Raw genomic sequence first — 13,331 nt, 5'->3', positions numbered from 1 at the left:
GATGTGTTCTTACAGGTTTTCACCAGTGAATTCATTGATCTCTGGATTAGAGATGAGGGGATGTGAGGGTGCTGAGGCACTGGCACAGGGTGCCCAGAGAAGCTGTGGCTGCCCCATCCCTGGCAGTGTTCAAGGCCAGGTTGGACACAGGGGCTTGGAGCAACCTGCTTTAGTGGAAGGTGTCCCTGCCTGTGGCAGGGGTTGGAGCTGGATGAGCTTTAAGGGCCCTTCCAACACAAACCATGCTGGGGTTCTGTGAATTCTCTACTAAGAGTCAGCCTCCCTGAAGCCAAAACACCTCGACACCTCAACAGTATTACCTCAAAACAAGTAAAAGAGTAGTTGCATCATATTTGCACGTATGATTATGACTCTGACGAGCGACGCTCAAACCGGTAACAAGTTCACAGCGCATCAAACCAGAAGAAGGGATGTTTGCTCCTCACTAACTCGTGAGAAGTCCTCTCATCACGTTATTTGCGTACCTTTCCCTCAGGGCCCGCTCGGGTCCCGGTGAGGAGCCCGCCGTTACCCCGCGCTCCGACCGAAGCCGGGCAGTAGGACCCAACCCGTCACGGCGCTGAGGCAGCGCGCGCCCTCTCAAGCCACGGCAGCCAGCGGGGCGGGGCCCGCGCTGCGCATGCGCCGCAGTCCGCCCGCGCGGGGCGGGGGTGGGGGGGGCGGTCTCGCTGCTCTGCTCGCCGGAGCGTGGCCTTCTCGTGCGGAGCGGTGCGTGAGGTATGGGGGGGCAGGGTGAGGGGGGTGTTGTGTGCTGCGGTCGCCATGGCGACGGGCTCGAGGCGGGTACGCGGCCTGTGGGGCCCTGCTCTCGGTCTCCCTGCTCCCGGTCTCCCTGCTCCCCGCCGCGGGCGGGGCCGCTGGCGCCGGGGCGGGCCGGGCTCTATGTGGCCGTGAGGCGCCGCGCTGTTGGCCCTGGGGACCGGCCTCCTGGGACGGGTGCGGTGGGGGTGGTTGCGCTTGGAGCCGCGGCCTGCGGAAGGGCGTTTACCGGTGCCGGCGACCCGGAGATCCCGGGCCTGGTCTTGCTTCCCTGTGAAACATGTCCCTTTTGGAAAGAAAAGAAACTGCCAAGCCACGCTCTTTCCTTGGGGTTAATTGCCGTAATTACTCAGGTTATATTGAGGCACTCGGGTGTTGTGTTTTTTGCTTTTCTGCGCATTCGTCTGCTTTCTTGAAGCGTTTTCAGCAGTTTTAGTTCTCTCACCTTCAGTGTGCTCTTGGCTGAGAACTGGGATACTGCAGGGGATACTGCAGTGCCCAGGAGGAAAAACATAACATATGTATGTATGTTGCTGAAGCATAAAAACAGGTGAATTTAAACTCCTGAACATTAACTGTTTTGTTTCCGCTTCATAGGAGGAAACATTCATATTAGGAAATGGCAATAGCAGCTTTTCATCCCCCAAGAAGGAAAAGAAGAGTTTTTGAGTCCTATGAATCTCCCTTTCCTGTGGAAGTAGGTGGGAAGGATTTTAGAATGTGCCAGGCTGAAATCCTTCATAACAATGTTGTTGTGCGGAACCCTGAAGATATCAGACAGCTTTATAACAAGGTCCGTACCCTATTTGCATGGTATTTGTAGTGTTTTAAACATAGGTAAAGCATAATGCTTGTGTAAAATCTGAGTGCCTTTATGCTTTAAATCCCCTTCAGCCTCCAGGAACTCTCCATATCTCCCTCCTCTCCTGAAATCACTGTAAAATACATATTCTGCATCAAATGTGAAGAGTATTTCGTGCTTATCCCAGCAAATACATTTGGGAATGAAGTGACATTGTGAGCTAAAAAAGACCTGCAGGACTTTGTGCTTGCTATGTTTGATTCTCTTTTCCAACATTTTATTCAACCTTGCAAAAGCATTTTTTTTGTTTTTAAAGCCCAGGAGGCTGGAATATTAGTGTTTTATAAATGCTTGTAGGATTCTTTTAACTTCAGAGTGATTTCTTCCTGAGTAAATCAAGCTAAATTAAGCCTTTTATGTTGTAAGTACCCTTTTACGACTGCTCTTAGGCAGTAGCTTTGTCCCTCTCTTTGTTTTCATGGGTGTTTTCTTCTGCATCAGTTTTCAGAAGTCTCCTTGGAGGTGTTGACAAATATTTAGGATGGAGGAGAAAGTCTCACTACCCTCCACTGGTTAAGTCTTTGAGTGCAGGTGAACTGAGTGCATACTGAACTAGGTACCAGATGCTAAGCAGCAAGTGTTAGGCAAAGCTTAAATGCTACAGAATTTCAGGGTTGGGGTTTTTTTTCAGCTGATCTTGGCAGGCAATGTCTTATAATTTGGAAGGAAGTTCATTTTTGTGTTACGACATAATCGGGATTTTTTCTTTTGAAGGGCTATTTTGGAAAAGGCATTCTTTCAAGAAGTCGGCCAGTGTACAGCATTTCAGATCCTTCACTGGTTACCAAGTGGCAAGGTAAATTGTGCCCATTTGTACTTCCATCCCTGTTCCAATAGTACTTTCCATTTTTCTCATTGGAGATATATGTTTAGAGTGCACATAGAAAAATAATATCTTTGCTGGGTCAGAGCAAGGATCTCTCTCCTCATGCCTGATGACAGCCAGTACAAGATGCTTAGGAGCAATAAAGGAGCAGTAAATTTATGTCACTAGCCTCTTAGTGCATTCTCCTAGTGTTCACCGGTTTGTTGCTTAGGAATTACGTAAGTGAAGTTATCATCCTTGGAATTTTCTTCCTGTAGCTGTACACTTTTTCTTGCTTTTACTGTAGATTTTAGTGTCATGGAGTCATGAGGCAAGGGTATGTGAAATTTTTAATCTGCTTATAGCCAGTTGCATCTAGTCTGCTTTTGGATGTTTACAGATTTTATTCTGTAGTCATTTACTTCATTACATTACTTTATTCTGTAATCAACATCTTCATTCATCTTTTCCATGACAGTTACACCTCAGTAGATATATCTGGATGTTATCATATCCCTCCATTATTGTCTTTTTATGGGCAGGAGAAAGATAGTGCATTTAATTGTTCCTCTTGTGCAGGCTGCTGCCTCTGTGCTTTCTATTTCTACTGTGTCCTTCATTACAAGTGGGACCAAAATGGCATCAGGAATTGAGAATGGGAGTAGTTATTAGGCTAAAGATTACCTGGCGATCAAAATCACATGGAAACCTTTTATATTGATGAAATTATGTATGATTTTTCTTTATACAGGTGCTAACATAAACATGCCTATAATTACAGCTAAAAAGTAAGTTAATTTACATTAGTTTATTCTTGGTGGTTTGGGGTTGGTTTAGAAAAGATTATTCTGGTTTATAGTTCATCTTACTGGTTTTCGGATTGTGGGATGTATAAATGATGATGACTTCTATTTCTTTTTATTTCATTTATAATCACATTATTAAAACTAGAAATAGAGATACTCAGCATGGCTTTTCATGTAAGCTTGGAGATATTAATTGCTGAATAGAAACCAAGACTGAGTGCACACGTAGTAGTATGGGTAATTAATTCATAATAATATCAAGCATAATAAACTTGTTCCTCAGCTGAGGAGGCGAAAGGAGTTTCTGGGGCATGTTATTTAACTCTTGATTTCCTTACTGAATTACTATAGTGTGAGCTGAAGTAGGTCTTGAACGTTTATGATACATAAGTGTTTTACCTTGTTTTAAAAAGAAGTCTCTTTTAACACTTATCAAAGCACTGTTGGAGCATGTATTTATTTTATTCCACTTAAATAGCATATGAACTGTTAAGAGAGTGTAAGTCAGTTATTCTGCTTTAAATCTCAAGATAAAGCTAAAAATTTTACTTTGTTTAAATGTAAAAGTTATTCTCCTTCAGTCCTCAACTTTATGTAAGACAAAGAGTAGCAATATTACTGATACTGCAGTTACTATTACTTGCAGGAACACTTGTCATTAGTCTACTCTGTGACTGTTTTATGTGCCTGCAAATGCAGCTGAGCATCAATGGCAGTGTAATCACATTGGTGTAGAAAATGCAACATGATCCATCTTGGTGCAAATTGTATGGTAATTGAATCACATGAGGAAGAGGAGTCTAACTACTTTTTGTAATGCGAAATACAGCACTGAATCATACAGCTTTCTTATGAGACTTCAGAGGGACTTACATTTTATATTGACCCATGAAATTTGCATTTAATTGTCATTTGTAGTTCTTCATTACATGGTCTGTAATTGCCGTGTTAGGATTTAGTTTTGGGAAATAAAGAACATCATACTAAAGTTGTCCAGGTTTGTATAAGGACAGCTGCCTTCATCTGCCAGCAGCTTTCACAGGATGAAGATTAATGCCTTCAGCTGGATATTGATGTTGACTTCCAGGGAGAAGTAAAACTAAAAACTCTATCATAACTGAAAAATATTAGAAATATTTACAGCTTTCAGTCACTATCTCACCAATAGGTTTTTTTGTTGTTTCTTAGGGATGGGAGGGTTTTGGTTAAAACTGAAGGTAATTTGTGTTGAAGATATTTTACACTGGTGTTTTTGCTATGCCATTGCTGTTGCAAAGGTAGCTAAAACAGAGCTTTGAAGATATTCTTCTTAGTAGTTAACTGTATGACGTATGAAGTGTGCAAGAGTCTTGTTTATTTTAGTCATGCAAGCTCTGATAATGAGATGCTTTTGCAGGGAATTAAGGCTTAATGCTTCCATGGGAGAAGGGAGCTTTTTGCCTGGTGAAAGTTTTGCTTTGTGAAACTCAGTTCACGGTTCTTGTGCAGCGATGGGGTCAGTAGTAGTGTTTGTTACTTCAGGAACATAAAAGGCAAAGTAAAGCCAAAGAAGATAGCAGAGTCTTGATGTTCAGCAACACTGTCTGCAGCTTCCTGAAGACTGGATTCCTGTTCCATTGTGCATGCCTGTATTTTGCATAGCAGCGACTGGGGTGTGTGTTTAGATTTGGTTTGTGAACAGTGCTGAATCTTGGTTTTTTTTTTAAGGTGCTTGTTTTTAAGATGTTAATTAAAGGATGCAATTCCCTAGACTGTCTCATTTATATTACTTGTTTGCTAGGTACCAGTATCACGTTCAGTGGGCTGAAAGTGTTTTGCGAGAGCAAGGACTTGATGGCTACTCAGTTACCAAACTTCTTGAAAGTTACACTAAGCCTCTTGAGCTGCCACTGTTGGAAGAGGATGGAGCTAAACAAACCGGTGTTAGTTGCTACAGAATGGGCCCAAGTACAGAACATACAGAACTCTCCAGGCAGCCTTCTGCAGATACTGGAAATGTAGTAGACCCAAGTCCTGAGGATGAGAACAAAGGCTGCAAGAAAGCGTGTTTGGAAGCAGATCCAGCATTTGATCCCGTATGTGGCCCTAAAGAACAGGAGCAAAGTGACTTGAAAGAGAAAGCTGAAGTGTCTTGCCAGGAGCATGGTTTTCTTGCACACTGTAGCTGCAAGGCAGAGGAGAGCACTGAGCATGGGTCTTGTGAAATGATGAAGTCAAAAGAATGTGCTCCAGAGTATGTACTGGTGCAAGAGGAAGAAGAATGCAGAGTATGTCCTGAAGATGAGACTGCTCATGGACAAGAAAACGTAAGGATAAAGAGTATCCTAATCTTTTAGAAAAGTGATATCATCACCACTTTCAGAATTCAGTATTTTTTCCAAGTTAAAGTAATACTGATTGGAGGGGTTTTTTACTTTTTTTTTTTTATTTTCTTGTAGATTGTCAAGAAGGAAAAACTAGTGTGCCGAAGAAATCCATTTAGGATTTTTGAATACTTACAGCTCAGCTTGGAAGAGGTATGTTTCAGTGGTTCAGGTACAGTACAACTTGTTTCCCTTTTAATCTGAAAATGAAACATTAATCTATGTGACAAGGTAATTTAATACCTGTTTCTAAAGTACAGGCTTCTTCTGTGTCTCCTAAGTATTTGGATTGTCTTGGTCGTTAAATTTATTTTAAATAACATGTGATAATTACATGATCTGGTTAAAGAAAAAGTCGGGTCCAATCCCATTTGCTTTACATGCATAATCCCACATGTCAGACACGAGGGGTAGGACTTGAGTATAGAAACACCAGGAATATACCATTTTATGCATCATGTTTCAGTTGTGCTGTCTCTAGATATACCCACGTGTGCTAGTTTATACACTGCCTTCAGGAGTCTGCAGCCCATGCATCTGTTGAAATGAAAGGTCACGGAGACAAATCCCAAAGTAAACTTTTAGGCAATTTGTTTGTCTTGATGTCATTAGGATTATTGTATAAAATTAATTTGAGACTGTTCTTGCGTGGAATGGAAGTTACAGGAAGATCCTAGCTGTCAGTTAAACTTACTCTGTTTATTTTTTCAGGCTTTTTTCTTGGTGTATGCTCTGGGATGCTTAAGCATTTATTATGGTGAGGTAAGAGATTGGGTTAATTTTGGATTACTAGTGATACCATTAGTCTGAGTATGTTTTCGTCTGAAATTTTTATCTACTATGACAGTATTTTATGCTGTCAATTCTGAAGAAGGAAATACCAAACAGAGTAATTAGGAACTTCCTATAATTATATTTCTGTTTATGAAATACTGGTCTGAAAGCTTTATGTTTACCAGAACAAATTTAAGCACAGCTTTTATAGAAAAGAGGTTGGATTGTACCTTAGGCAGAAAATAAGGGGAAAGCAAATTTGGGAGGAGTAATTTGGTGAATAGTCTCTTTCCTGAAACAGAAAGATTCCTTGGCATTTTAAGTATTAATCTATATCAAGCTACCGTTAATGTAATGACAAATAATTGAAACCTATGCTTCTTGTTTAAGATTTATCAGATTTTCATTTAAACAAGGGCATTATGGGACTGATAGTGAAATCCTAAAGAAACCCTAAAGCACCCACTAAATGCAGCAACAGGTTTCTGTCTTGTATCTAGGGATTTCCATATTTTATTGCTTGAACCTTATGCTCTTTGCAGTTGACTGTGGTATTTGATATTTGGTTATTTGCCCCTAATACACACAGTATTCTCTATCTGGTTAATATTAATATATATAATCTGATTAATATTAATACATTAATATATCTGATTAATATTCATATATATATTAATATTAACAGATATTAATGCCTTTTAGGAGCCCCTCACTATTTTGAAGCTATGGGAAGTTTTCAGCGAAGTGAAGCCTGATTTTAAAACAACCTACATGGCCTATCACTACTTCCGCAGCAAAGGCTGGGTCCCTAAAGTTGGCCTCAAGTATGGAACTGATCTCTGTGAGTAGCTTCCTTGGAAAACATGGAATCATTTGCAGCTGACTTCTTTTCAGGCAGTGCAAGACTCCAGTGCCAAAGCTGAATTCAACAATGAGGAGCTGGTTTTGGTACTTGCAGTTGTAAAAAGGCATTTTTGGCTGGACTGTGTTTCAGCAGGAGTTGGGATGTAAGTGGAAAATAACATCACGTATCCAGTAGCTGAAAAGATAGCTCGAAAAGTTGTTTTGCTTCATGAAGTTAATAATTAATAGAGGGTTATACTGAAATTCCCAAGTTTTTCTGTCCCCTTCTGAACACATCTGCATTGTTAATGTACAGTCTTTGGAATAGCAGGTTTGCATCTAGATCCCAATTCATATCAAAGTCCGTGCACCTCAGTATTGATCCCATTTAAGGGAAGCTGGACTTCTGCTTAACTTAGTGCTAAGGCTGTTTCTGTATGTTATGGGTGTGTTTTGCAGAGGAGAATGGGGGAAGGTACTTGCTTGTTTGTTACTGGTAGAGTTTTTAATCTTACATAAATAATTAGTAGTGTCCTTAATCCCTTGCTAAGTAATTCAAGAGCTGCATTAAGCTCACATCAAAAAAACCCAACCCAGTACGGTAATGCCTGTTGTTACAGGAAAATGTGCATAAAGGGGGATAGTTTTTAATGTATGCATGCAAACCAGTGGGTGTTTTAATACTGCTGAGACAGTTCTGTCATTTGGGGGTTTGTGTATTTGAGAATGTTTAGGTTGCGCTGAGCTAGTCATTCAGATTGGTGTGTAGATTTGCCTGAATTCATCACCACTGTTCTTAGTACCATGGGTTGCAGATTGGGTTTTGCTGTTGAATGAGAAAATTACACTAGTCTGCTCACCATTCGTGTTCTGGCATGAATTTGTTGTTTAGTTTATCACTGCCTTTTAGATTTGTGCCAGACAAAGGAATTGGGTTAGCTTAAGGCTAACAGGAGTTCTGCCTTACCCCGAGCACCGCTACCTTCTCATGTTTAGAGTTGATGTTACTGTAGTTGTTTATAGTGAATACTTTGCAAATCATGGTTGTCACTGGAGCGAAGAGATGCTTGTTCTCTTCCTGAGAGGTCTGTGCTATCCAGCTGTGTAAGAAAAGCTGTGATAGTTAAAGAAAATCCCCTCTTACAAGCTCATGGCAAAGGGAAGATAGAAAAAGTAACCATTTAGCTCAGTTGCAGCAGTCCAGCTGCAATGAATCTTGTGTATCCATAAGAAGGAACTTTTAGTAGTTCTGGGGTGCAGTATATAAGAACTTGTGCCCTGTGCCTCTCCTAAAACTTGTGGAAAATGCTTGCTTGGAACAGAAATTCAATGACTTTTTGTGATATTTTACTTGTACTCCAGTGGCTCAATTTCTGTTGCAAATACAGTATTAAAAGTATGAATCTCTTGAAGAAAAAAACCACCCTAAACTTTTTCCTATGACAGTTGCTGACTGTCCTTTGGCTCTTCTACCTTATCTTTTGCCTGCTACTCCCCTGTGCTGAGCAACCCTCTGCTCCCAGGGTGTTTTTGTCTTTTTTTTCCCCCCGCTCCCTGCCCACCCCACCTTGCTGGTGGGGTCAGAATTCAAGTGCTGAAATCTGTGTGTGGTTAAAACTTGAAAAACATGTGAAAATATTTATGGAGCATTAAACTCAGGTAGGAACTCTGTGATCATCTAACCAAGGTGTTTCTCTTTCATTTCAGTGCTGTATCGAAAGGGCCCCCCCTTCTATCATGCAAGGTTTGAAGCTCATGTTTCTGTCTAATTTCTTCATTTCAAATTAATAAATGTCTTTCACACAAACTTAGTATCTTGCCTGGTTAAACACGTTCTTCTCTCACAATACTTTGCCAGATGCATTCATACTGGAAGTGCAAAAGTTCTTTTAGCAGAGGTGCTAAATAATGCAATTTCATTGAATTCATGTAGCAGTACCAAGACATTAAAAATGAAAAGTTGCAATGAGCATATTTAGCACTCATATGATGAATTCACTCAGGAAAGTGATTTGTTATTACCTTTGAAATATACATGGCAAGGATAATTAATACAATTTGGAAGAAAAAAACCTTTTAAGGGATTACATTTGTCTGTATTTGTTAGCTAGTCAGGTTGAACTAGATAGTGAACTGGTTATAAACCTCAGAATGGTATTTGTAAGAGAATGCTACAAACATCAGCAGAAGGGTGGGAAGGGAAACTTCCAGGGAGTATATTCACAGCTTTTTCTCTTCTCTTTTCCTAGTAGAAAGATACGTAAGTTTCTTGCATGCTATCATATTATTTAACACCAGTTTTTAGGCTTTAATTCTTAAGTTTCGCGATCTTCCTAAAATAGTAATTTTATTTCAGTGAATTTTCCTATCTGCCTTATTTTCCAGTTATTCTGTCATTGCTGAATTAGTTGATGATAAATTTGAAGGCACTCTTCGCAGACCACTCAGCTGGAAAGCCTTGTCTGGGTTGAACAGAACAACTGCTAATGCTTCTAAGGTAAGTGTAAGATGCTAGTTTTAAAATAGCTTTAGAATGATAGAAGTTCAGTTTAGTTCTGAGGAGCAGGGAGTTGGAGTGGGGCTGGATAGAGAAGCCTTCTGTTTCTGGTCTGCTGAAGAACACGTGGAGTTGCCAGTAAGCAAACAAGCTTCCTGTTGACAATATCCAGATTAATTCTGGAGGAAGCTTATTAAAGTTCTGTCATCTGCAGGAAAGTTAAAAGCTGTGTCAGGAACAGGAGAAAGATAAGGGGCATTTGTTTCTTGTTTGCTACTGAAGTTTTTAAAATCTTCTCCATTTATAAGGACTTTCTTTTGAACAGTGAAGCTGAAAGTCTCCAAAAGATTCTCTCTCTGATATAACCTCAAATATAGTGCTTCCACACTTACAGCCATGGTGCTCAGGTGTTGTAAAAGGAGATATGATTATTATACAGGTCTTGCAAAAGACATCTTATAGGAAATTTGGAATCTGCATTTCTAATTAACCTAACACTGCATAGAATCCCAGCCTGGTTTGGGTTGGAGGGGCCCTTAAAGCTCATCCAGCTCCAACCCCTGCCACAGGCAGGGACACCTTCCACTGGAGCAGCTTGCTCCAAGCCCCTGTGTCCAACCTGGCCTTGGACACTGCCAGGGATGAGGCAGCCACAGCTTCTCTGGGCACCCTGTGCCAGCACCTCAGCACCCTCACAGGGAAGAGCTTCTGCCTAAGAGCTCATCTCAGTCTCCCCTGTTCTGGCAGGTTAAAGCCATTCCCCTTGGCCTGTCCCTACAGGCTCTTGTCCAAAGCCCCTCTCCAGGCTTTTTGTAGACTCTTTAGGCACTGGAGCTGCTCTCAGGTCTCCCCCAAGTCCAACTCTCAGCCTGTGAAAACTTGTATAGCAAGAAATCAGTTGAAACTCGTGTATTCATGTTTTCTGTTTACCAACAGGAACTGATGTTGTGCTATTTGATTAAACCTTCTGACATGACTGAAAAAGACATGTCAACACCAGAATGTATGAAAAGAATTAAGGTTCAGGTGAGCAATCACTTCTCTCTTTTGGCTGTGTAGCTTTGCTTGGGGGCAGCTGGCCAGTCAACTATATGAGCCTCCTCGAACTGTTGCTGCTTTTTAGCATCCTTCGGTTTTTGCACACAGCTGCAATGAAATAACTAAATTGCTTTGTGCCCCAAGGCATGAGAAGTGCCTGGTAGGCATTTAAGAGACTGAAGATGATCTCATCTAAATTAGAATGTTGCTGCTTCTGTGAATGTAAGCATTTGCATGGGTGTACAGGGATATTTACGGAGATCGTAAAGCTAATGCATGTTTAAAAATGGAGAAAAATGTGTGAGAGACCAGCTCACTTAGAAACAAATTAGTCACCTACTGGAGTTTCTCAGTGCTCACACAATACACAGCAGCTTGCTGAAGGCTTCATCCCCATCCCTCACTGAATAGCTGTAGCTTTTTATTTTTCTTTCTCCCCCCATAATAATGCTGGTTTTTATTTCAGGAGCTGATTGTAACTCGTTGGGTTTCTTCCCGTGAGCGCTGTGAGAAAGAGGAACTTTAACTGACAGGATAGAAAAAACGTCTTAAAGCTACTTCTTATTTACCTCAAGATGAACCGTTGCCTCAGAAGGGTTTCTGTAAACAGCCAGTTGGTATGTATAAATGCTGTTTACAATGGGGTATATTCTGTTTACTGGAGAGGATGTTGTATTGAATAACTGAACATATGAAGGGGAAAATATTAAAGCTGTGTTCCAGCTCAAACAACTTGGTTGTTTCCTTAAAACTTCCAGAGTGTGTGTTTGAGTGCTGGCTATGCTGCAGTGATTAGTAGTGGTATTCAAAATACTCTGACATTAATGCTGAGCCACTGAAGTCCAAATTCCAAATGTCTGCCTCGAAGCCTAAGCAATGAGGGATCAAACAGTTTTCTGGGAATACCTTACAGATTCTTCAGAGTTCAACTTGGGAATTGGAAGGCTAACTTCATTTTGCAGCTCAGCACAGGGTCCGGCATGTCTTCCTAAAGGAGAGCTTCAACTTGAGTCTCCAAATTTAATGCTGGGTTTTAATTGGTAATTACAGTGAGCCACATAACCTTTTGGGATACCTCTGGTTCTCCAACCAGAACCTGACTTCACAGCCTTGATGAAGTTACACAAACTTAGATGTGGGGAGAGGCACGGTTGTCACAGTAGTGAACATTGTCACATGTTGCTCTCATATGCATGGGTGCTGGGATTTAGTGGCTTCTTTTCACAGACAGTGCTCAGAATTGAGGAACTCTTCCCAGAATGTGCAAGGATTTAAACTAATTCTGGGGCAAAAGTTAGGTGCTAGGCACTTTTTCCCTATGTGGCAAGGTATTTGTCTCCCCTTGGGATTTGCAGGGTAAGATTCCTCCATGAAAGTAAGGACCTAACCTTGCCCATGACAGCAAGATGCCCCAACCACAAGTTCATGCCCTTTTCTTTTGATGCTATGCAGAAAACAGTGAAGGTTTGCAGAATGAGTGAGAGGAAGTCAGTCTCTCTAGCTTGACAGTTTCATCACTGTTTTTTTCACTTTCATCCAGCAACTGCAGCAGTCTGTACATTTATTTTCATAGTGCACTCGTAGCTCTTTGTGCCCTGGCCTGTCATTTGTTGTAACACATAACTAGGAGGCACCACTGTGTTTTGTACCAAGGGAGGCATGGAACGGCACTGAGATCTTTCCTACCTTTTTTGTAAGACTTAGATCATCTGGAGTGCAGGTTCTTAAATATGATATTTACTATTGCTAAGCTACCTCTGTAAAACAAACCAGCCAACCCACCCAGCAGGTATTCAGCTGTCTTTCAAGAAAAGCCAAGGAAGTAAGCATCAACTACACTGCACTCTGTAGGTATTGCTGCTTTAGATTCAGGCATTTAAATTCCATCTTGGCTTCCTTGCTTCACCATGTTGTTAGGATTTTTATTCCACACACATACACAGTGTGTTTTGAAAGAACACATTTGGTACAGCAGTAAGGGTAAATGATAGCTGCTGAGAGTGACACAGTTCTGGATTCTGTGCTCTTTTCATTCACTATAAAAGGGAGGTTGCCTCCTGGGTACAGGAAACTTTCCAGGGATGATGAAAGTGCTGTCAACTCAGGCTGTTTCTACCAAACCACAATATCATTTACTTAGGGCAGCATTAATTGTAAAGTGACGTCATGAATTCAGGAAACAATGTACACCTCAGAGTGGAGGATTTTCTAGTCTTTGCTTTCATTTAATACTTTGGAAGGATGTAAAGTGAAAATATTAATTGCATAATAGCTTTTTCAAGCTGAACAAGTATGTATGTATTGACTGTATATGGCAAGGTGTTTTATTTCTAGCTGCAGATGATGGTACTTCATACTTCAGTTCTGTTCTACCAAGTACCTTCTGTTAATAGTTGCACCACAGTACTTACCATTGTATTTGTATTCTGCCAATTCAAATGCAGTACTTCAGTGAAGTGGGGATTTGGAGTCACTGAGAAATAGCACACCATCATTGCTTTCTATAAGCCAAATCCTAGCTGAGGATTTGCTCATGGAGTAAGTGAATGGAGGTCTCTAACAG

The 13,331-nt window shown here is 41.0% G+C and overlaps 1 protein-coding gene across 2 annotated transcripts; it reads left to right on the top strand.

Moving 5' to 3' along the window:
• The first annotated feature begins 659 nt into the window (after positions 1-659).
• TSEN2 (tRNA splicing endonuclease subunit 2) lies at positions 660-11,497 on the top strand. Of its 2 annotated transcripts, none has more exons than XM_005149373.3 (12): positions 660-738; positions 1,378-1,573; positions 2,357-2,438; positions 3,199-3,235; positions 5,034-5,559; positions 5,692-5,769; positions 6,328-6,378; positions 7,093-7,231; positions 8,941-8,977; positions 9,619-9,730; positions 10,667-10,756; positions 11,235-11,497. In XM_005149373.3, exons 2-12 carry the CDS (start codon positions 1,400-1,402, stop codon positions 11,292-11,294), a joined length of 1,386 nt encoding a protein of 461 aa, XP_005149430.2. In that variant the 5' UTR covers positions 660-738; positions 1,378-1,399; the 3' UTR covers positions 11,295-11,497. The 2 variants fall into 2 exon arrangements, with proteins under 2 accessions (XP_005149430.2, XP_030905091.2); XM_031049231.2 differs by having other exon boundaries at positions 689-729.
• The last annotated feature ends 1,834 nt before the right edge of the window (positions 11,498-13,331 follow it).

This window comes from Melopsittacus undulatus, chromosome 9, assembly GCF_012275295.1.
Source record: "Melopsittacus undulatus isolate bMelUnd1 chromosome 9, bMelUnd1.mat.Z, whole genome shotgun sequence".
Lineage (NCBI taxonomy): Eukaryota > Metazoa > Chordata > Aves > Psittaciformes > Psittaculidae > Melopsittacus > Melopsittacus undulatus.
The sequence above is the reverse complement of the archived record's forward strand: the minus strand, read 5'-3'. Positions and strand labels throughout refer to the sequence as shown.

Coding starts and splice junctions, on each gene's coding strand:
- TSEN2 (XM_005149373.3), top strand. CDS start 1,400: ATGGCAATAGCAGCTTTTCATCCCCCAAGAAGGAAAAGAAGAGTTTTT. Junction 6,379..7,092: donor TAAGCATTTATTATGGTGAG/GTAAGAGATTGG, acceptor AATGCCTTTTAG/GAGCCCCTCACTATTTTGAA. Junction 10,757..11,234: donor TGAAAAGAATTAAGGTTCAG/GTGAGCAATCAC, acceptor TTTTTATTTCAG/GAGCTGATTGTAACTCGTTG.